The 24629-nt window shown below is 49.2% G+C and overlaps 1 protein-coding gene across 1 annotated transcript; it reads right to left on the reverse strand.

Annotated features, from left to right (window-relative positions):
- Window positions 1-4611: 4611 nt before the first annotated feature.
- LOC148824645 (uncharacterized) lies at window positions 4612-21849 on the reverse strand. Its single transcript, XM_088926430.1, has 2 exons — window positions 21438-21849; window positions 4612-6878 (listed from the first exon to the last, which is right to left on the reverse strand). Exon 2 carries the CDS (start codon window positions 6567-6569, stop codon window positions 5325-5327), a length of 1245 nt encoding a protein of 414 aa, XP_088782556.1. The 5' UTR covers window positions 6570-6878; window positions 21438-21849; the 3' UTR covers window positions 4612-5324.
- Window positions 21850-24629: the final 2780 nt, after the last annotated feature.

The raw sequence follows: 24629 nt of genomic DNA on the forward strand, positions 1-24629 counted from the left end.
CCCCCTCTGCTTCTCTTAGTACCACCATCCACGCTCTCCTCTGTGTATTGTAATTGTGTTTTATCTGGTGTAATAAATTCTTATTTATTGTTGTTGTCATCCTGTAAAGCGCTTTGAGAAGCCACCTTTAAAGGCGCTATATAAAATCAAGTTTTTTTTTATTATTATTATTATTATTATTCTCTCTCACCCGCTGCGATTCGGACACAGAATGGTTCAGAAATGGTCAGGCAGGCAGAGGGGAAAGGGGGGGAGCCGTCTTCCCACCTCTACGACTCAAGAAGGCGTCAAGGAGGAATTTTTTTTAAGTGAAAAAGTTCGGTGCGGTCTCCTAGCCTCCTTGTGGAATTTTCACCTCGAACGGCTGCCAAACCAGCTCACACCCAGCAGCGACCTGAACGCAAAATGTCCGCGCAAGAACAGCGATTCCAAACATTTAAAAATAAAAAAGTCATGCTTGCTTTAATACCGTTACGCTGCACAGTGTATTAAAACTAACACTCTGTGGGCACTACGCTGTCCACTAAACCTCTTTCCCCACAAAAGGCAAGGTCACGTAGCTCATTCACAGCGCGAAACAATTTTTATCTTGCCCCAGTGAAAGCAAGAAAAGTCCGATATCCGTCGACATATTTCCTCAAACTCTCCACCTCCGTCATCTCGCTGTGTTAGTCTCACTATACGCCCACCCCCCCCTTCACACTCCCGGTAAAGTGAAAAACTTCCCCCCCCCCCCCACCACTGATAGACAAACTCATCCAAAGGGTGGGGGGGTGTTAACACAAACTCTGCTCAACAGAGCCGCTTGGAAGCGCGAGGTGACTTTCTGCTCGATTAAATCAAGCGCCGGTACAGACAGATTCTAAATTCTTCGAGCAAAAGCAACCGTTTGTCACATCCTGCTGCTTTGCAAGCAGTATTATTATTTTTTTTTTTGATAATTCCCAAAATTCGAACGGTACGCCCCAGGGACTCATTATAGTAATCGGAGCGAATACTGTCATCACAGGTTGCCAGCCAGGTCTCCGCTGGGGTATGGTTTCAAAGTGTGTGTGTGTGAAATATCTTTTCTTACTCGTCTTTTATGGTACCATCTGCTCCTGGCCGCTGGCCGCTGGTGCTGAAAGAGGTCGGCTGTAGCTCAGCTGGAAAAGCCTTCTGCGTGAGCCCCACAGGAGATCTGGGATCGAACCTCTGCAGTGGAGGGCAAACTGGAGCAGGAGCAGCAAGAAGCTGAATGCGGTACAATGTTCTGAGTAATATATTCGGATCGCATTTAAATTGGAATGGTTTTACAAATAATAATAATTGCTTACACTTATATAGCGCTTTTCTGGACACTCCACTCAAAGCGCTTTACAGGTCATGGGGAATCCCACTACCACCATCAATGTGCAACCCCCCACCTGGATGATGCGACGGCAGCCGTAGTGCGCCAGAACGCTCCCCACACACCAGCTCTCAGTGGGGAGGAGAGCAGAGGGATGAAGCCAGTTCAGAGAGGGGGATTATTAGGAGGCCATGATTGGTAAGGGCCCATGGGAAATTTGGCCAGGACGCTGGGGTTACACCCCTACTCTTTTCGAGAAACGCCCTGGGATTTTTAATGACCACAGAGAGTCAGGACCTCGGTTTGACGTCTCATCCGAAGGACGGCGCCTGTTTACAGTCCAGTGTCCCCCGTCACTATACTGGGGCATTAGGACCCACACGGACCGCAGGGTGAGCGCCCCCTGCTGGCCCCACTAACACCTCTCCTAGCAGCAACCTTCGTTTTTCCCCAGAAGTATAGCAGAAGAGGTTCACAATAAGTTATTATACTGGACTAACTTTATGCAGTCGGCTCTGATGGCACCTTGAAGCGCCTGGGGTGCAGCTCGCTACACTGCAGCACTCATTACCACTACAAGGTCAAGAGAAGTTTGTTTTAAAAAAGAAACGAATGTCAAAATGTTTCCAAAACGGCCACTGGTGATACTTTAGCTGCTTAGTCACATGATTCCATCTTAATATTACTATCAAGTGATGTTAAATCACTACAACATTGATCTTGTTACAGCAACAGCAAGTGGTGTTCTTACTATGTATTCGTCGAAAAGGATAAAACATTATAACTTCTTATGAAGTACGGAACATGAGCTTAATAACGTTAGAACAAGCACGTCAAAACCAGAGCCCAAGTAAGTTACCAAGTTAAAGACTTTGATGTATAAAATATTTCTGCATAATTTATGATGGCGTTGGAAGATTGTGTCCTTTCGTCCAACCGAGCAATCTTGCTTTTATAAAATATTCAGACTTTTTACTGCTTCATGATTACCGTGCTGTAATACACAGTTTAAAATTATTAAAAGTCTAAAGAGTATACAACTTAAATTCTTCATTGGAAAGAGACTGTGCCTCAGCAGGGACTGGGTGTTTTCCAACGACAGCTCAAATGCTGTACATGAGCCGTTAAGCTTTATTAGTGCACGGTGCTACTGGATACTATTTCAATTAACATGCGGTATGATGCGGTATACTGCGCCACGCCCGCCGCGTTTGAACCCGGCATACCTCGCTCATTTTGAATGGCTGGAGCTGTGTGCTCATGAACAATCTTGAGTCCTGCTTCCTATAGGCCTAGAAAACCAGAATACTGCCCCTGTAATTCATATCCCCAATAAGAACATCTTAAACGGGAACTGCGAAGCTAATTTCATATCTGGCGTTGGACAGAATCGGCAGAGATGAGTACATTTCGAACCACAATAAAAGTCAGATGTATACAGTAAACTTGTAAAAACCTCTAATTTACATCACAGAATGGACGAAGTTTCCAGCTATGCACAGCGCCATATTGTGCGATTCAGAACGAGGCAACAAAACTTCCAGTGACACAAAGCCCTATTAAATAGTAAAACAGCAGGCTTGTGAATACATCTCTTCTAATCCAATAGAAATATTACTCTCGGTTTCATTTGCCGACAAATACTACTTGTTAACTCCTCATGCAGATTAATAATAATAATAATAATTGCTTACACTTACAGAGCGCTTTTCTGGACACTCCACTCAAAGCGCTTGACGGGTCATGGGGAATCCCACTACCGCCACCAATGTGCAGCCCCCCCACCTGGATGATGCGACGGCAGCCATAGTGCGCCAGAACGCTCCCCACACAGCAGCTCTCAGTGGGGAGGAGAGCAGAGGGATGAAGCCAGTTCAGAGAGGGGGGTTATTAGGAGGCCATGATTGGTAAGGGCCAATGGGAAATTTGGCCAGGACGCCGGGGTTACACCCCTACTCTTTTCGAGAAACGCCCTGGGATTTTTAATGACTACAGAGAGTGATTAGCACATTTCTGTGGCGAAATGTCTGCTGCTCCACCTGTACCTATGCGCTCATTTGTACATTGCATTACACGAGTCATTACGGTAACTAGTGAGCAGGAAGGGCTACTTAATATCACAGTTGGTGAGAAAGCTCCATCTTGCTCAGGGCAAAACCAGGGTTTTTGGGCAAACATGGTGACTCTCCAGTACTTTCACAAAGTTAATGCTTTTTCGCTTAATTCAGAATCTGCACGATTTTGCAATACCATCTATTCATTTATTTTGTTACCCAGATTAAATAACCGGTAGAAGTGGATATTACTCCAGAACTAAATCTCTCGTCCTACAGCATGGACCAAAAATAAATGAGCTATTCTAAAGAAGCATCACCCACTAGGAGAGACTACAATACATAATACAATACAATATAATATAATGTGGCCAGCAGCCAGATCACCCTGACCTCACAACTGGCAGCCCCCACTGGAGCTCAGCAGGTGTGAGCCTGGTCAGTACCTGGAGGGGAGACCTCCTGGGAAAAACTAAGGTTGCTGCTGGAAGAGGTGTTAGTGGGGCCAGCAGGGGGCGCTCACCCTGCGGTCTGTGTGGGTCCTAATGCCCCAGTATAGTGACAGGGGACACTGGACTGTAAAAAGGCGCCGTCCTTCAGAGGAGACGTAAAACCGAGGTCCTGACTCTCTGTGGTCATTAAAAATCCCAGGGCGTTTCTCGAAAAGAGTAGGGGTGTTACCTGGGGGTCCTGGCCAAATTTCCCATTGGCCCTTACCAATCATGGCCTCCGAATAACCCCCCTCTCTGAACTGGCTTCATCCCTCTGCTCTCCTCCCCACTGAGAGCTGGTGTGTGGGGAGCGGACTGGAGCATCATCCAGGTGGGGGCTGCACATTGGTGGCGGTAGTGGGATTTCCCATGACCTGTAAAGCACTTTGAGTGGAGTGTCCAGAAAAGCGCTCTATAAGTGTAAGAATGATTATTATTACATAAGAGAGATTCCACAATACATAAAGCAACTACTCCCTACAATAAATAAGACAGCAAGCTCTATAAAAAAAAAAAGATTACCGAGCCAGAAATGGGTCAAGTCCAAAGACGATGCTCATTCCTCTCTCATTTTCTGTCCGTTCTGTGGTTTCTTCCCCGTATTTAAGTTGTGATTCTTTCCCACAGACGCTGGCTCAGTGCCTCCCTAGCAGTCCCTGCTGAATGTTAACGGTTTATTACGACGGCCCCCGTGATTGATTGTGAGGCTAATTAAATAAAGCACAGGGGGACACCCTTTTATCAAATACATCTTTCCCTGCGTTTACTTCCCCCCCCCCCCACACAGACAGCATGGCAAAGACATCGGAACAAGACTCTTTTGTGCTACACCTTCTGAATCGCTCAGATCTCACTGGGAAGATGGCTCTCTTCTCACGCCGACTGGGGGGCTGAACCGTCTCTCTGCTGATGCCCCTTCCACTCAGATGCCCGACTAAAACCCTTCACTGACTGCCGCTGAACTGTCCCTCTCTCTCTCTCTCTCTCTCCTGCGTGGGTGCGCTCGTGCCTCTTCAGGGTGCTCGAGTGGCTGAAGCTCTTCCCGCACTGGCTGCAGGTGAAGGGTCGATCCTCCGCACGTCTGCGCTGGTGGGCCTTGAGGGTTTTTGGACAGAACCCCGGCTGCCGTCTGTGCTGTAATGACAACTCGTGCTTTTTAGCGGGGCGGGGGTCCGGGCTGGTTCTTCCCAGCCCCCTGGGTCTGGTGGCGATTCCTCCCTGTCCTGACTCTCATCTGGGCGCTGGAACTCAGCACTGTTCTCTCCGCCAGCTGCATCGGTCGGCTGCTCTTCGGGGGGGGGGGGTGGTCTGGGACGCCGCGTACTGTGCTGTGATGCCCACACCCCCGTCAGCTCGTGCCGCCTTAGATCCCTTCACTGCCTGCCGCTGGGCAGGCTCTCCCTCTCTCCTGCGTGAGCGCGCTGGTGCGTCTGTAAAGCACGCGCGGCGCTAAGACTCCTCCCGCACGGACTGCAGCCGAACTGTCTCGCCCCCCCCCGCCCCAGCGTGAGTGCGCCCGTGCCTCTTCAGGGTCCGCGCGTCGCCGAACCCCTTGCCGCACTGCCCGCAGCTGAAGGGTCTCTCCCCCGTGTGGACCAGCTGGTGGGCTCTCAGATAGCCCGGCAGGATAAACCCCTTCCCGCACCGGGCGCAGCGGAAGGGCCTCTCCCCGGCGTGGGTGAGCTCGTGCCTCTTCAGGTTGGCCGGATGCCGGAAGCCCCTCCCGCACTGGCCGCAGCCGAAGGGCCTCTCCGGCGCGTGGACGCGGGCGTGGTTCCTCAGGTCGCCCGGGTGGGCGAAGCCCCTCCCGCACTGGGCGCAGCCGAAGGGCCTCTCCTCCGCGTGGGCCCGCTCGTGCCTCTTCAGGTCGGCCGGGTGGCTGTAGCTCTTCCCGCAGCGGCCGCAGCCGAAGGGCCTCTCCTCCGCGTGGACCCGCTCGTGCCTCTTCAGGTCGGCCGGCTGGCTGTAGCTCTTCCCGCAGCGGCCGCAGCCGAAGGGCCTCGCCCCCGAGTGGGAGAGCGCGTGTCGTTTCAGGTCCCCCAGCTGGATGAAGCCCTTCCCGCACTGGCCGCAGCTGAAGGGCCTCTGCGCGGCGTGGGTGCGCTCGTGCCTCTTGAGGTTGCCCGCCTCGTTGAAGCTCTTCCCGCACTGCGGGCAGCCGAACGGCCTCTCGCCGGTGTGGGTGCGCAGGTGCGTCTTCAGGGTGCCCGGGAGGCTGAAGCTCTTCCCGCACTGCGGGCAGCCGAAGGGCCTCTCCCCTGCGTGGACGTACTCGTGGGTCTTCAAGTGGCACGACTGGCGAAAGCCCTTCCCGCACTGGGCGCAGCGGAAGGGCTTCTCCCCGGCGTGGATGCGCTCGTGCCTCTTCAGGGTGCTCGAGTGGCTGAAGCTCTTCCCGCACTGGCTGCAGGTGAAGGGTCGATCCTCCGCACGTCTGCGCTGGTGGGCCTTGAGGGTTTTTGGACAGAACCCCGGCTGCTGTCTGTGCTGTAATGACAACTCGTGCTTTTTAGCGGGGCAGGGTCCGGGCTGGTTCTTCCCAGCCCCCTGGTCTGGTGGCGATTCCTCCCTGTCCTGAATCTCATCTGGGCGCTGGAACTTAGTACTGTTCTCTCTGCCAGCTGCATCGGTCGGCTGCTCTTCGGGGGGGGGGGGTGGTCTGGGACACCGCGTACTGTGCTGTGATGCTAACATCCACGTCAGTCAGCTCCTCTTTTTTGAGCCCGTTAAGACACAAAGATTCTAGTTCTGCAATACTCTTAGTGTCCAGATTATTCAAGTTCCCTGTACAGCCATCAGATACTAAGAGCCCAGGTGTCTCACTCTCAGGCTCGGTCTTCATCACGGGCACAGAGTCCAGATCCTCCACCCTCTGTCTGCTCTCTGGGTGCTGCTGCTCACTGAGTGTCTCTTTCCCTTCTGCAGCAGTGAGCTCTGTGTAGCGTCTCAGACGGTAGTCCCACTCCTCCTCACTGCACTGGTGGTCAAGAGGACCCTCTGTAGCTGAAAAACACAGGACAAGAGAAAAAAGACCATTAAAATGGGCATTCAGTTTCCCCAGCCAATAACCTCAGAGAGAAAAAAAAGTCAGGTTTCAAGTTCAAGTTCAGACTAAAGAGACTCAGTTCCTTCAGCCTGTCAGCATAGGACAGTCCCTTCAGACTAAAGAGACTCAGTTCCTCCAGCCTGTCAGTGCGGGACACTCCCTTCAGACTCAAGAGACTCAGTTCCTTCAGCCAGTCAGTGTGGGACACCCCCTTCAGACTCAAGAGACTCAGTTCCTTCAGCCTGTCAGTGTGGGACACTCCCTTCAGACTAAAGAGACTCAGTTCCTTCAGCCTGTCAGCATGGGACAGTCCCTTCAGACTAAAGAGACTCGGTTCCTCCAGCCTGTCAGTGTGGGACACCCCCTTCAGACTCAAGAGACTCAGTTCCTTCAGCCTGTCAGTGTGGGACCCTCCCTTCTGACTAAAGAGACTCAGTTCCTCCAGCCTGTCAGTGTGGGACACTCCCTTCAGTCTAAAGAGACTGAGTTCCTCCAGCCTGTCAGTGCGGGACACTCCATTCAGACTAAAGAGACTCAGTTCCTCCAGCCTGTCAGTGCGGGAAACTCCCTTCAGACTGAAGAGACTCAGTTCCTTCAGCCTGTCAGTGTGGGACACTCCCTTCTGACTCAAGAGACTCAGTTTCTCCAGCCTGTCAGTGAGGGACACTCCCTTCAGCCTGTCAGTGTGGGACACTCCCTTCCGACTAAAGAGACTCAGTTCCTTCAGCCTGTCAGTGTGGGACACTCCCTTCAGACTAAAGAGACTCAGTTCCTCCAGCCTGTCAGTGCGGGACACTCCCTTCCGACTAAAGAGACTCAGTTCCTCCAGCCTGTCAGTGCGGGACACTCCCTTCCGACTAAAGAGACTCAGTTCCTTCAGCCTGTCAGCATGGGACAGTCCCTTCAGACTAAAGAGACTCGGTTCCTCCAGCCTGTCAGTGTGGGACACCCCCTTCAGACTCAAGAGACTCAGTTCCTTCAGCCTGTCAGTGCGGGACACTCCCTTCAGACTCAAGAGACTCAGTTCCTTCAGCCTGTCAGTGTGGGACACTCCCTTCAGACTCAAGAGACTCAGTTCCTTCAGCCTGTCAGTGTGGGACACTCCCTTCAGACTCAAGAGACTCAGTTCCTTCAGCCTGTCAGCGTGGGACAGTCCCTTCAGACTAAAGAGACTCAGTTCCTTCAGCCTGTCAGTGCGGGACACTCCCTTCAGACTCAAGAGACTCAGGTCCTTCAGCCTGTCAGTGTGGGACACTCCCTTCAGACTAAAGAGACTCAGATCCTCCAGCCTGTCGGTGTGGGACACTCCCTTCAGACTCAAGAGACATTAGGGTGAGAGTTGATCCTCTCATTTCAAGTTTCAAGTTCAAGTTTATTGTCATTATGCTCATATTTCAGGTATATGGTATAACGAAATGCTATTTAGCGAGCTCTCGGACGATAAGTAGTACAAAAACACAACAACACAATTGTATAATAAAAGAAAGATAGAGAGAACAGGCAGTGTGCAAAACAACATCAGGTGTGCAAAAACATAACATTAACAGAAATAAAGGGATAGAAATGATGGGGAGTGAGCTTCTTGACATGGGAGGTAGAGGTCGATTTCAAGGTGTGCTGGAGTTTTGGACGAAAATGAATGTCATCGCAGAAGAGTGCAGGCAGAGTGAAAACAATGTCAAAGAAAACCAAAGACCATGGTCCCCTATTCCAACCCAGTACAGACCATCTGAGAGTGAAACAATTCCATCTTTAACATTTTTCATGATCTGTGTCCGTTTTAAATGGACAGTTCTTAGGGGGGGGGGTTGCTAATCTCTTTGAGGCGTTTTTTCCTCCTGTTTTAACTAGACTGAACTAAATCAGTAGGCTAAATTAAAAGCGCATACCTCAATATACCAGACATTTTGGTCCACTAAGACTATGACTAAATCAAAAAACGGATGACTAAATTATACTGCAACTGCAGAACTGCTGACCGCAAAGCCCTAGAGCAGTGGTGAAAACTGCACAGTCCATCGCTGGGGTGGCCCTCCCATCCATACAGGACATTTATGACAGACGGTGCTTGAGGACAGCTCTAAGCATCGTCAAAGACCCCCACACACCCCAGCTACAGACTGTATGACCCTCTACCATCTGGAAAACGGTACCGGAGCATTCGGGCCCGGGCTACCAGACTCAGAGAGAGTTTTGACCCCCGCACTATCAAACTATTCAACACCCAGCCCCTCTCACCTACAATCTGAACTCTCACAGTGCCTTCTCTCTTACCAAAAACTCACACATTGAAATCTACCTCTACCTCCCACGTCAAGAAGCTCACTCCCCATAATTGTCTATCCTTTTATTTCATTCTGTTGATGTATGATTTTGCACATTACCTGTTGTTGTTTTGCACACTGCCTGTTGTCTCTGTCTTTCTTTTCTTATACAATTGTATTCTTGTTGTTTTTTTTTGTACTACTTACTGTCTGAGAGCTCGCTAAATAGCATTGCGTTATACCATATACCTGTGTATGAGTATAATGACAATAAACTTGAACTTGAATATTATCTGTGGCTTCAGAGAAGCTAGGGTATAGTGCACTTTAGTGCAGTACAGCCCAGTGAGATCAGGGTAAAAACACAGGACAGCGCAGTACAGCCCAGTGAGATCAGGGTAAAAACACAGGACAGCGCAGTACAGCCCAGTGAGATCAGGGTAAAAACACAGGACAGCGCAGTACAGCCCAGTGAGATCAGGGTAAAAACACACTACAGCGCAGTACAGCCCAGTGAGATCAGGTTAAAAACACAGGACAGCACAGTACAGCCCAGTGAGATCAGGGTAAAAACACAGGACAGCACAGTACAGCCCAGTGAGATCAGGGTAAAAACACAGGACAGCGCAGTACAGCCCAGTGAGATCAGGGTAAAAACACAGTACAGTGGAGTACAGCCCAGTGAGATCAAGGTCAAAACAGTACAGCGCAGTACAGCCCAGTGAGATCAAGGTCAAAACACAGTACAGTGGAGTACAGCCCAGTGAGATCAGGGTAAAAACACAGGACAGCGCAGTACAGCCCAGTGAGATCAGGGTCAAAACACAGGACAGCGTAGTACAGCCCATTTCGTTATACCATATACCTGTGTATGAGTATAACGACAATAAACTTGAACTCATTGTTATTGAATAAATAAATACAATTCAGCGAAATCAAGTACACATACATCTAGGTCTAAGCTTGCTACAGTGAAGCCCCTCTCACATCTTCATGGCAGAAGAGAACATTGTCAATCAACTGAGTGGTGTGGTAAGGTAGCACAATAGCGAGCATATCTTCCCTTCATGCAGTGGGGTTCAGTTCCTGTTCGGTTCAGCTGGGTTTCCCTTTCGGTCCACCCGTTTCCAAAGACAGATCCGTGGGTTAAAGAGGAACTGCAACACTATTTTGATATCCTGGGGCTAAAAGGGATTAGCACTGAATGAGTGCATTCCAAACCACAGCGAATTAAACTGCACACAGTGACACGGAAAACCTCCACTTTTACATCCCCAAAAGTGCTGAATTTCCCAGCGCCATCTTCTGCAATTCTAAAACACGATAACCCTAAAAGAAAACCTGGGTCTCAACGAGTTTCCTCCATCCAGGAACTTTAAAACCATACCTCTTGTGAAAGGCTTAGGTGACTCTGAAGTGTCTCTTACATTTTAGATCACGTTTGTGACGCTGGGGAAGAGTAAACACTTCGAACTTAAAAGGAGAGAGGGTGTCTGCTGATACGGCCAGCAGCCAGATCACCCTGCAGCTCCCAGCTGGCTCCAGTGAGCTCCCCCCCACTGGAGCTCAGCAGGTGTGAGCCTGGTCAGTACCTGGAGGGGAGACCTCCTGGGAAAAACTAAGGTTGCTGCTGGAAGAGGTGTTAGTGGGGCCAGCAGGGGGCGCTCACCCTGCGGTCCGTGTGGGTCCTAATGCCCCAGTATAGTGACGGGGACACTAGACTGTAAACAGGCGCCGTCCTTCAGATGAGACGTCAAACGGAGATCCTGACTCTCTGTGGTCATTAAAAATCCCAGGGCGTTTCTCGAAAAGAGTAGGGGTGTCACCCCGGTGTCCTGGCCAAATTTCCCATGGGCCCTTACCAATCATGGCCTCCTAATAACCCCCCTCTCTGAACTGGCTCCATCACTCTGCTCTCCTCCCCACTGAGAGCTGGTGTGTGGGGAGCGTTCTGGCGCACTATGGCTGCCGTCGCATCATCCAGGTGGGGCTGCACATCGGTGGCGGTAGTGGGATTCCCCCTGACCTGTCAAGCGCTTTGAGTGGAGTGTCCAGAAAAGCGCTATATAAGTGTCAGCAATTATTATTATTATTATTAAATGTAAAATTGAGCACAAAATCTCGAACTTTGTGAAAGTACAGTAAGTTGTCGTCGCAAACTCGCATTCACGCGTCTATGACTTGTAAGCAGGATGGGCCGCACGTATATTTTCTACAAGCCTGGGCAGTACCTGGATGAGAGACCTCCTGGGAAAAACTAAGGTTGCTGCTGGGAGAGGTGTTAGTGGGGCCAGCAGGGGGCGTTTACCCTGCGGTCCGTGTGGGTCCTAATGCCCCAGTATAGTGCCCTTACCAATCATGGCCCCTTAATAATCCCCATCCAGGTACTGACCAGGCTCACACCTGCTGAGCTCCAGTAGGGGGGCTGCCAGCTGGGAGCTGCAGGGGGATATGGCTGCTGGATAAAATGTGGGGGAAAAAGCCAGTGTGTAGTGGACAGACTTTTAAATCATGCATGTCAAGATAATATAATCATGTTAATTTGGTTTGGTTTACTGAATAACAGGAAAAGATGACATATGTTGGAGCAATATCCTGCACAGCGTGCATGTCTATGAGTTCCTCCCCTATTCCTTTCCCAAACAGATAGATGGCTTTTAGGTACTGTATAAAAATGACCAATGGGAGTTCTTGTGCTATAAACGTTATCAGGTATAAGCTACAGAGATGTTGTTGCCAGACACAAAAATCATCACAGATATGTCAAAATTATTTGCCCATTAAAAACCGGAAAAATAAGTAATGTTCAAGTCTAGTTTCAATTTTTTAACATCTTTACAAAAAATTAAAATAAAACTATTCACACACTGAGAGTACATCACATTAACACTGCACTGAGAGAGAGAGGGGTTAATACAGACACAATGACTGAACACTCCAGTACATTAACACTGCACTGAGAGAAAGAGGGGTTCATACAGACACACTGACTGGACACTCCAGTACATTAACACTGCACTGAGAGAAAGAGGGGTTCATACAGACACACTGACTGGACACTCCAGTACATTAACACTGCACTGAGAGAGAGAGGGGTTAATACAGACACACTGACTGGACACTCCAATACATTAACACTGCACTGAGAGAGAGAGAGGGGTTAATACAGACACACTGACCGACTGGACACTCCAGTACATTAACACTGCACTGAGAGAGAGAGAGAGAGAGGTTAGACAGACGAGGGCAGGACGAGAGGAGAGAGAGAGAGAGCTGGTGTTCAGAGAGGAGGCAGCACAGAAGATGAGCTCCTAATTTCTTTGAGATTTTATTGTTTTCTGGAACTGAACAAATAGTCTAGGAATAAGGCGACATCTAACAAAACTAAAGAAAACTACAGAAGTAAAGAAATAATTTGCCATTGGAAAAAAAATCAACAAAGCAAACATCTAAAAAACTGAAGATCAACTATAAGACACAGCTACACCTGAGGATAAAGGACCTGAGGAAAAACTCCAAAAAGGAAAATCCCCAAGAGACGAAGAGAAACAAACAGAAAAGGAATAATTAAAACAAGGAAATAAGAATAAGAAGACAAGAAAGAAAGAAAGAAAAAGTACACCAAAGGAAACAAGAAGGAAAGGGAAAATAGAAGCAGCATCAGGAGAAGCCAAGAACTCAGCCACCAACACGAAAAACACCTGGTAAGCCCTGTTCTTTCTTCTCCTTTCTTGAAGAGGCCTCTAAAAAAATTGAACTGCTTTGCTAGATAAAAGTTTAAAAAGTCTTTAGAAAAAGTTACCTTAAAGTTTAAATTAAACAAAATACCACTTGGGCCCACTACACTCAAAAGGCCAAAGTTGAAGAACCTGTTCCCAAGCAACAGGGGGCTGATTGTATTCAAAACGCCCGAGCCAGGCCGTCTGTTTGCTCTTCTCACCTGGGCCCATTGTATTTAAAAGAGGAAGATGAGTACAGAGCAGAATACAGCCCCACTGGAGCAGCCCTGCCCCCTCAGCACAGTACTCCAGTACCCTGAGGACGTGAAAACCGTTAAGACCAGGAAACAGTACAAAGACTCCTGGATGAAAGAAAACCCAGAGACCCTCATTGCTGACTACTGCCAGGCAGGAGAAAAACACATAAAAACCAACCTGCTCTTTTTTACTGAGCATCCGAATGCCTGGCACACAGCTGTGTGTAAGAATTATACAAACACCACCAGAAGGGGCATCAGCAAAGGCAGGCAAATCTCCATAGGGGGCGACAGCGAGGTAGAAGACACTGTCCTGACTGTCAACACCTACCACAATGGTACAGTGATGATACAGGGCAGTGAGGCCGCTCTGGAGCTTTTCGAGGAAAAGTTCACAGACCTTAAAACACAGGCCGACCTGGAGAAACCTCCCCCAGAAACAGGAGAAAAACCCAGCAGCCTGATGCCCACAGCACCGGAGAGTTCAGCTCCACCTGTTTTAGAGCCCACAAACACAACCTCAGCCACAGAACAGCCCAGCAAGAGTGTAGCCCTCGGCAACACAGAAACACACCACCCGGACACACACAGCCCACACCAACCCCCCTGTGACCACAGCACAGTGCGCCTCCTGAGAGAGAAACTCTCTGCTCTGGAGCTGGACTTCACTGAGTTCAAGGAGCTGATGCTGGGGAGACTCACAGAGGGGCAGACAGCACAACAGCTAAGAGACGAGGTTAACAAACACAAGAATGAATGTAAAACCTCCAACAAACAGCTCAGGGCACAGATGGAGGAGCTGCTGCAGGACAACAGGAAGCTGCAGTCGGAAGTAGCAGAGCTGAGAGAGGAGCTGCAGCTCGCGGAGAGGACAAGCAAGACTCTCAAAGACCAGCTGAGGAAACTCACTACTTCCCACTGCAGCCCGGACTGCAACAGAACAGCCCTGAGACCCAGAACACACAACACACAACACCCACCCCCAACCCGCAAAGACACACCCACCTCCACACAACCTGACACCCCTACAACCCCCACCACCAACTCCCACTTACCCAGTACCCCCACCGTAGCAAACACCACACCCACTGCACCCCCCGGCACCCCAAATCCCCTCACAACTCCACTGCCCAAAAGCACATCCACCTTGCCGAACACTCAGGGTGACCCACACACACACCCGGCCCCACCCAACTCCTCCACCTCACACACTGCACCCCCCCAAGCAGCCGCCCGCCCGGCAGCACAGCGCCCCTCCAGCAGACTGGACACCAGAGGCAGACGCATGGAAGTAGCCCTTCTCATCGACTCCAACGGGAGGTACATCGATGAGCACAGGCTCTTCCCAGGATTACAAACAGCAAAGCTCTGGTGTCCGACGACAGAGAAGGCCCTGCAGCTGCTGTCCAGGTCGGTACTGGGAGCCCCTCAGCACATCATCATCCACACCGGCACCAACGACCTGAGGACCCAGAGGGAGCAGGTGGCCCAGTCCATCAGGAGAGTGGCAGAGAGGGCCATACAGGAGTTCCCTCGCGCCCGAATTGTCATCTCCACCCTGCTGCCGAGACAGGACGAGCAGCACCACACCATCCAGAGAATCAATGCCGAGATCTCACGGTGCTGCGCCCTGCTCCCAAACGTCTACCTGGCCCATCACTCCACCCTTGGACCACAGCACCTACACGACCATAAACACCTCAAAAAACAGACCATTGGACTCTTCACAAAAACTCTGAAAGACACCACACTGGGCAGACACCCGAACAGCACCCCAGAGAGAAACAGGAGGACTACCAGAGGAACGCCCCAGCACCCACACCCCCAACCCAGACCAGCTCAACCCACAAAGAACAGAACCAGCACCACCCTACAGCCCTCCAACCCAGACCAACGACCTAACAGGACCAGAACCAGCGCCCCACCCCATGCCCCTCACCCAGACCAGCAGCTGAACCGGACCAGAACCACAACCCCTCCCCACCCAGCACAACTACAGAGCCGGACCGAGCCCCTCCTGCACAGCTACGCCGCAGCCCTGGCCAGACCAGCAGTCCCGAGCGGTTTGGAGCTAGGAGAAATCCGGCAGCTCCTGAACCTCATCTGCACCCGGCTTATGAGCTGAACTTCCACCACCCACAGCGACAGACAAAAACCCAGCACAATACTTGTTTCTGTCGATGATGTAAATGTCCAACACAAATTTGATACAGTTCCAGAAAACAATAACAACTTGCAAAGATAATTCAAGCGATAACAATGAGATCTCTAAAGATAAGTATGTGGAACATTCAGGGTCTGGGCTCGTCAGCATTTGGGCTGAAGAGCACTGATCCTGAATTTATCAAGGATGTAAAGGAGACAGACATCATGATCCTACAGGAGACATGGTGTCGGGGAGACTTGGCTACCCACTGTCCCCCAGGCTACAAGGAGATCATGGTGCCCTCTGTCAAAAAACCCCAAATCACCCGGGGCAGAGACTCTGGGGGGATCATTGTGTGGTACAGAGCGGAGCTCAGTCACTCCATACAATTAGTAAAGAAAGAAGAGTCACGAGTTTGGCTTAAAATCAAAAGAAATACCATCTGTACAGAAAACGAGGTTTTCCTGTGTGCTGTCTACATCCCGCCCTCAGAATCCCCCTACTACAGTGAGGGAATTCTCCCCAGTCTCCACACGGAGATCGGTCACTTCCAGGGCCAGGGAAACGTGCTGCTCTATGGTGACCTCAACGCACGAACAGGCACACTGGCAGACTTCACCAGCACACAGGGAAACACTCACATATTCGGACAATCCCCTCTGTACCACACACCGGTCACCTCACACAGGTGCAGCCATGACACTACGGTCAACAGCACCGGGCGCGAGCTGCTGCAGCTCTGTCAAGGGCTGGGCCTGTACATCGTCAACGGCAGGACTAGAGGGGACTCTCTAGGCAGGTTCACCTACAGCTCAGCTCTGGGTAGCAGTGTGGTGGACTACGCCATCACCGACCTGGACCCCTCCTGTATCAGTGCCTTCACTGTCAGGCCACAAACTCCCCTCTCCGACCACAGCCAGATCACACTCTACATGAAGAGAGCACACCAGCACAGAGACACACTGACACAGCCCAGCCAGCTGTATGACCTCAACCAGGCGTACAGATGGGACACAGACAGCCTGGACAGATACCAAACTGCACTGGGCGATGACGAAATTCAGACACTGATGGACACATTCCTAAACACTCCGTATCAAACCAACAAATTAGGCATCAACTTGGCCACACAAAAACTAAATCACCTATTCCACAAACTAGCATCAAAATCTAAGCTAAAAACAACTAAATCAAAAAACTACCAAAAAACAAAAGCAAAAGAAAAGTGGTTTGATACGGAGTGCAAAAACATCAGAAATGCACTACGAAAAGTCTCAAATGAAAAACACAGACAACCACACAACACAGATCTGCGACTCAGGTACTGTGACATGGTAAAACTTTACAAACACACGCTGAAAAAGAAGAGAAACACATACATAGACAAACAACTTGCAGAAATTGAGGAGTCACTAAATCAGAACTGTTTCTGGGAGAAGTGGAACAACTTAAACAAATCAAAACCAGAAGAATTGGCCATCCAAAATGGAACAATCTGGCAAACATACTTTGAAAATCTGTATGAAAAGCTCCCAAATACAAATCAATCAGACCAAAACACCATTTATGAAAAACTCAAAATTTTGGAATTGGCTATCAAAGACAACCAAAACCCCTTAGACTCCCCAATCACTGAGCAGGAGCTACTGGACAAACTCCAGGCCCTCAGACCACGCAAAGCCTGTGGCCATGATGGTGTCATAAATGAGATGCTGAGACACAGCAGCCCAAAGTTGCAACAAGCCCTGCTCAAACTCCTCAATCTCATCATGACAGCCGGATGTTTCCCCGAGGCCTGGAACCAAGGACTGATCACGCCCATCTATAAGAGTGGAGATAAACTCGATCCCAGCAACTACCGGGGCATCTGTGTGAACAGTAACCTGGGGAAGGTATTCTGCAGTATCCTGAATACACGAATACTGGCCTTCCTTACCGAACACAATGTCCTGAGTAAAAGTCAGATTGGCTTCTTGCCAGATCACCGCACATCTGATCACATTTACACCCTGCACACACTGATAGACAAACACGTCCACCAAAAACACAAAGGAAAAATTTTTGCCTGCTTTGTCGATTTCAAAAAAGCATTTGACTCGATTTGGCATGAGAGATTGTTTTATAAACTACTCCAAAGCGGCATAGGGGGCAAAGTGTACGACATAATTAAATCAATGTATTCAGAGAGCAAATGTGCAGTGAAAATTGGAAACAAAAGGACTAAATTCTTCACCCAAGGCCGCGGGGTGAGACAGGGCTGCAGCCTGAGCCCAACACTGTTCAATATCTATATCAACGAATTAGCAGGAATGTTGGAGCAGTCTGCAGCTCCTGGTCTCACACTACACGACACAGAAATCAAGTTCCTGCTCTACGCAGATGACCTGGTCCTGCTGTTGCCCACAGAACAGGGGCTGCAGCAGAACCTGGCACTGCTGGAGCAGTACTGTCAGACCTGGGCACTGACAGTCAATCTGGACAAGACCAGAGTTATGGTTTTCCAGAAGAAAGCCAGACCTCAGGGAAACAGGTACAAATTCACACTGAACAACAACACATTGGAGCACACATCCAGCTACACATATCTCGGTCTCACCATCAGCTCTTCCGGGAGTTTTGACCTGGCAGTGAAGGCACTGAGGGAGAAGGCACTCAGGGCTTTCTACGCAATAAGAAAGAGGCTCTTCAACATCAACCCACCAACAAGAATCTGGCTCCAAATACTTGAAAGTGTAATCCAACCCATTGCCCTATACGGCAGTGAAGTGTGGGGTCCCCTCACAGACCAGGATTACACCCAATGGGACAAACACCCCACAGAAACTCTGCACATGGAGATCTGTAGAAACATCCTCCGTGTGCAGAGAAGAACTCCTAACAACGGGTGCAGGGCCGAATTAGGCCAGTACCCACTATTGATAAACATACAGAAAAGAATATTCAAGTATTGGCTACACCTAAAAAACAGCGACCAAAATTCCTACCACCACAAAGCCCTGCTGAGCCAAGAGCTGAGCCCAAAACAGAGCCCCCTGAGCCAGCTGGTCCTGAGGCTCACCGACCTGAGCCACACCGACACTAACCAGCCTCAGGACAGCACTGCTAGAGCACCACAACCCAGACTCAACCACATCACAGCACAGATCAAACAGCAATATCTCACACACTGGGACACACACACACAGACACAACATAAACTGGAATGTTACAGAACCTTAAACAGACAATACACACTAGCTGAATATTTGACCAAAATAAAAAATAACAAACAGAAACAGACCCTGACGAAGTACAGGCTCAGTGACCACAACCTGGCCATAGAAACTGGGCGACACAGGCAGACCTGGCTGTCCAGAGAGGACAGGCTGTGCTCCCACTGCCAGCGGGGAGAAATAGAGACAGAGGTGCACTTCCTACTGCACTGTGACAGATACTCTGGGATTAGAGAAACATTCTTCCCTAAATTCAGAAATCTAATCCCAGAGTTCCCACACCTGCCAGAATCACAACGGGTCCCAATCCTACTGGGAGAGGGAGGAGGGAACTCAGTTGAACTGGCAGCCCAGTATGTGATCTCCTGTCACAGCCTGAGGAACAGTGAGTCTGTCTCCCAATAATGCTCCAGCCGCCTACAGAATATGTCAATATTGTATAATATGTCTTTGTTGTAAATGTCTGTAATATGTCTGTAGATTTTATTTTACTTCTATTTTTGTTTTGTTTCATGTAAATATCATTACTTTCATTTGCTTTGGCAACACTGATTGTACCCATCGGTCATGCTAATAAAGCACCTTGAATTGAATTGAATTGAGAGGTTAATACAGACACACTGACTGGACACTCCAGTACATTAATACTGCACTGAGAGAGAGGGGTTCATACAGACACACTGACTGACTGGACACTCCAGTACATTAACACTGCACTGAGAGAGAGGGGTTCATACAGACACACTGACTGACTGGACACTCCAGTACATTAACACTACACTGAGAGAGAGGGGTTAATACAGACACAATGACTGAACACTCCAGTACATTAACACTGCACTGAGAGAGAGAGGGGTTAATACAGACACACTGACTGGACACTCCAATACATTAACACTGCACTGAGAGAGAGAGAGGGGTTAATACAGACACACTGACCGACTGGACACTCCAGTACATTAACACTGCACTGAGAGAGAGAGAGGTTAATACAGACACACTGACTGGACACTCCAGTACATTAATACTGCACTGAGAGAGAGGGGTTCATACAGACACACTGACTGACTGGACACTCCAGTACATTAACACTGCACTGAGAGAGAGGGGTTCATACAGACACACTGACTGACTGGGCACTCCACTACATTAACACTACACTGAGAGAGAGGGGTTCATACAGACACACTGACTGGACACTCCAGTACATTAACACTGCACTGAGAGAGAGAGAGGGGTTCATACAGACACACTGACTGGACACTCCAGTACATTAACACTGCACTAAGAGAGAGAGAGGGGTTCATACAGACACACTGATTGGACACTCCAGTACATGAACACTGCACTGAGAGAGAGAGGGGTTAATACAGACACACTGACTGGACACTCCAGTACATTAACACTGCACTGAGAGAGAGGGGTTCATACAGACACACTGACTGGACACTCCAGTACATTAACACTGCACTGAGAGAGAGAGGGGTTAATACAGACACACTGACTGGACACTCCAGTACATGAACACTGCACTGAGAGAGAGAGGGGTTCATACAGACACACTGACAGGACACTCCAGTACATTAACACTGCACTGAGAGAGAGAGAAGGGTTCATACAGACACACTAACTGGACACTCCAGTACATTAACACTGCACTGAGAGAGAGAGGGGTTCATACAGACACACTGACTGACTGGACACTCCAGTACATTAACACTGCACTGAGAGAGAGAGGGGTTCATACAGACACACTGACTGACTGGACACTCCAGTACATTAACACTGCACTGAGAGAGAGGGGTTCGTACAGACACACTGACTGGACACTCCAGTACATTAATACTGCACTGAGAGAGAGAGAAGGGTTCATACAGACACACTAACTGGACACTCCAGTACATTAACACTGCACTGAGAGAGAGAGGGGTTCATACAGACACACTGACTGACTGGACACTCCAGTACATTAACACTGCACCAAGAGAGGTGGGGGTTTAAACATCCACACTTATCCCCATTAAAGGGTGAATGCTGAACCCTCTAGATAAGCTTGATCTGTCTGTGTCTTTTCAGCTAAGGTTGTCCAACCAACAAGAAATAACATTTAATTCACAAGTATGTGAAAATGACAATGGATCAATATGCACTTTAATCACTGACAAAACTGTCATTATTAGACAACCACAAGTAGATCACAGAGGACTGGCATTTGTAAAGTTTCTCATAGGTCTGCTATATGAGCACCTAGAGATCCACTTTGAAATAACAGCGGGCAGAAATTTAACGTGTCAAAATGTTTTTAGTTCTTCTCCACTTCGTTTTGTTTACGTGCTGAGTTACATATGAATAATAAACGACATGATCTTTTATATAAAACAGCAGAAACTTCGGAACGACACAAGTATAGTACAATCAACGCCACTATGACTAACTCTTAACATAACAGTGAGGCGGGTACAAAAATTAAGAGACGTCTTAAACGGAATAATCGTCGTAGCTTCGTCCTGGACCTGTAAGAATTCACATCTGCCCTGCTGAAAACTTGAGTCTGTCCACTTCAGGGGGGAAACGTTAGTTTCACGTTGGGGCGAGTTCATCTCTAAATATCAGGGTGTATGTCAAATCAGACGCAAACAAAACGATATTTACAAGCGTTTAGCTAAAGGGTTAAAAGATTCAGTGATACCATACCTCAGGCTGAAACGGCGTGTCTCTTAACCCCTGTTGCTGTTCTTACAGATGCTTTCGGAACCACAACAACACTGCAGTTTCCAGTCAAGAGTCCTGTCGCTACATCACACAAGTCTGTCCCACCTCACTCTGCATCCCTCCACTGGATTCTCGCCAGTGAGGAAATTAAAGGCACGATTTTAAAACACACACACACACACTGAGTGACAAGTCACCCCACTGACCTGACAGCTCCGGTTCCGTGTCCGTTTCTTCCTTTATCTCTGCAGTGATTTCACAGGGAGGCGTGTGTCCATCACGATCTGTTTGTCCCCGATCTCCTCCTGCTCCCGGCTCCTTCTCCCACAGCTGCAATCTCACCTTCAGCCTCTCGTTTTCCTCCTTCAGCCGCGCCATCTCAGTCCCGACACTGTCCTCCACACACTGGGTGATCTTCACCACCGCCCGTCTCACCAGGATCTGGGAGACGCCGCGGAGTTTGTGTTGACGCTGTTCCTCGGAATCGGCCATCCCGTCGCGGAAAACCTCCGACACTTCGTACACGATCGCCTTGAGCAACACCTCCATGAAGGAGTGGAGCTCGCTTTGCATTGTTAACGAGCAGCTCGCCATCTTGCTCCAGAGCCGATCCGAAACAAAGAAGGCGGTCGGGTCGCATAGGAGGTCGGCGGGAAATACGTCATCAGATCGCGCCTGCTCAGCTGCGCCGCGGCTTTCGAACGACTGAAGAGCCGAGGTTTACAGAGCGGCCGGACTAATTGTTTATGTGTTTTATCCTATTAAAATGACACTTTATAAATTCAAATTCTCCGAGAAAACATTTTCTTTGTTCTTATTTGCTTGTATTATTTAATGTTCTAAAAAACCTGGAAAAAAAGGATGATTCAGTGACAGAATACAATATTCACTGCGCAATGTAGTTTTTTGTCAGCTCTGCTCAAATCATTTCAACCCCTAAGTTTTGTCAGTCGGCACAAAACGGCCACAAATCTAAAAAAAGATTACAGCTCAAGAAATAGAACAATTACATTGTTGTGGAGTTACCTGATATTACAAGCCGATTTAAATATCCACAGAAGTTAGCATGTGTTAACTAATCTGATCACCACTGCACAATAATAATAATAATAATAATAATTGCTTACACTTATATAGCGCTTTTCTGGACACTCCACTCAAAGCGCTTTACAGGTCATGGGGAATCCCACTACCGCCACCAGTGTGCAGCCCCCACCTGGATGATGCGACGGCAGCCATAGTGCGCCAGAACGCTCCCCCCACACACCAGCTCTCAGTGGGGAGGAGAGCAGAGGGATGAAGCCAGTTCAGAGAGGGTGATTATTAAGAGGCAATGATTGGTAAGGGCCAATGGGAAATGTGGCCAGGACGCCGGGGTTACACCCCTATTCTTTACGAGAAACACCCTGGGATTTTTAATGACTACAGAGAGTGATTAGCACATTTCTGTGGCGAAATGTCTGCTGCTCCACCTGTACCTATGCGCTCATTTGTACATTGCATTACATGAGTCATTATGGTAACTAGTGAGCAGGAAAGGCTACTTAATATCACAGTTGGTGAGAAAGCTCCATCTTGCTCGGGGCAAAACCAGGGCTTTTGGGCAAACATGGTGACTCTCCAGTACTTTCACAAAGTGAATGCTTTTGCGCTAAATTCAGAATCTGTACGATTTTGCGATACCATCTATTCATTTATTTTGTTACCCAGATTTCATAACCGATAGAAGTGGATATTACTCCAGAACTAAATCTCTCATCCTACAGCATGGACCAAAAATAAATGAGCTCTTCTATAGAAGCATCACCCACTAAAGCACTGTCATATGGCCCTGACACCCCACCCCCGCCACTCTCTGCGTAAACCAGTGTCATCAGGCACTGACATCCCACCCCCGCCACTCTCTGCGTAAGGCACTGTCATCTGGCCCTGACATCCCTACCCCGCCACTCTCTGCGTAAAGCAGTGTCGTCAGGCCCTAACACCCCAGCCCCGCAACTCTCTGCGTAAGGCACTGTCGAATGGACCTGATATCCCACCACCGCCACTCTCTGCGTAAAGCACTGTCGAATGGCCCTGACACCCCATCCCCGCCACTCTCTATTATCAAAGAAGAATTGTGATAATAACAGATGAATAAAACATCTACCAAATTGCAAGACCCTACATGCGCTGCACACAAAAGCAGAAAGCTCAAGTATTTCAGTTAAAGCATGAAGGTATCTGCAGGGTCAATCCACTGGGGCTCCATGTCCTCCTCTGTGAGATTAAACTCACCCAGCTCTTCTTTGAGCTCTTGTACAGAGACACGGCCCAGTTCAATACAATGTGCTGCAATATTCTTGGTGTCCAGATTGTTCATCGTCACTGTAAAATCATCAGATACTAAGAGCCCAGGTGTCTCACTCTCAGGCTCGGTCTTCATCGTGGGCACAGAGTCCAGATCCTCCACACTCTGTCTGCTCTCTGGGTGCTGCTGCTCACTGAGTGTTTCTTTAACTTGTGCGGCGGTGAGCTCTGTCTCCTGCATCAGACTGGAGCCCCCCTCCTCCTCCTCACTGTGCTGCTGTTCAAGAGGAACCCTGTCCCCAGCGTCAGGGAAAGCACTGGCCTCTGACCCTGCAAACACAGGACAAGAGAACAAGACCTTTAACATGGGCTTAGAGTAAAGGTCAAAACCTTCTCCGAGAGAACGTTTAATATAGCAATAACTGAATAATTATCAACAATGAAAACCAAAGAAGAATTGTGATGATAATAACTCCTGTCTCTGGGACTCCTGTCCTGGGTATTGGACAGTATGTCCAAAATTCAGCAGCCAGAATCCTGACCAGGTCTTGTGCAAGTGTTCACATCACTCCTATCCTGGAGTCCTTGCACTGGCTTCCGGTCAACTTCCGTGTGGACTTTAAAATCCTCCTGCTCACCTATAAGGCTCTTATACGCAGAGAGTGGCGGGGGTGGGGTGTCAGGGGCATTCGACACTACTTTACGCAGAGAGTGGCGTGGGTGGGATGTCAGGGCCATACGACAGTGCTTTACGCAGAGAGTGGCGGGGGTGGGATGTCAGTGCCTGATGACAGTGTTTTACGCAGAGAGTGGCAGGGGTGGGGTTTCAGGGCCATAAGACAGTGCCTTATGCAGAAAGTGGCGGGGGTAGGATGTCAGGGCCATAACACAGTGCTTTACGCAGAGAGTGGCGGGGGTGGGATGTCAGGGCTGACGAAAGTGCTTTAAGCAGAGAGTGGCGGGGGTGGGGTGTCAAGGCCATACGACAGTGCTTTATGCAGAGAGTGGCGGGGGTGGAGTGTCAGGGCCATATGACACCGCTTTACGCAGAGAGTGGCGGGGGTGGGATGTCAGGGCCATATGACAGTGCCTTACGCAGAGAGTGGTGG

Source organism: Atractosteus spatula, chromosome 10 (genome assembly GCF_055471065.1).
Source record: "Atractosteus spatula isolate fAtrSpa1 chromosome 10, fAtrSpa1.hap1, whole genome shotgun sequence".
Lineage (NCBI taxonomy): Eukaryota > Metazoa > Chordata > Actinopteri > Semionotiformes > Lepisosteidae > Atractosteus > Atractosteus spatula.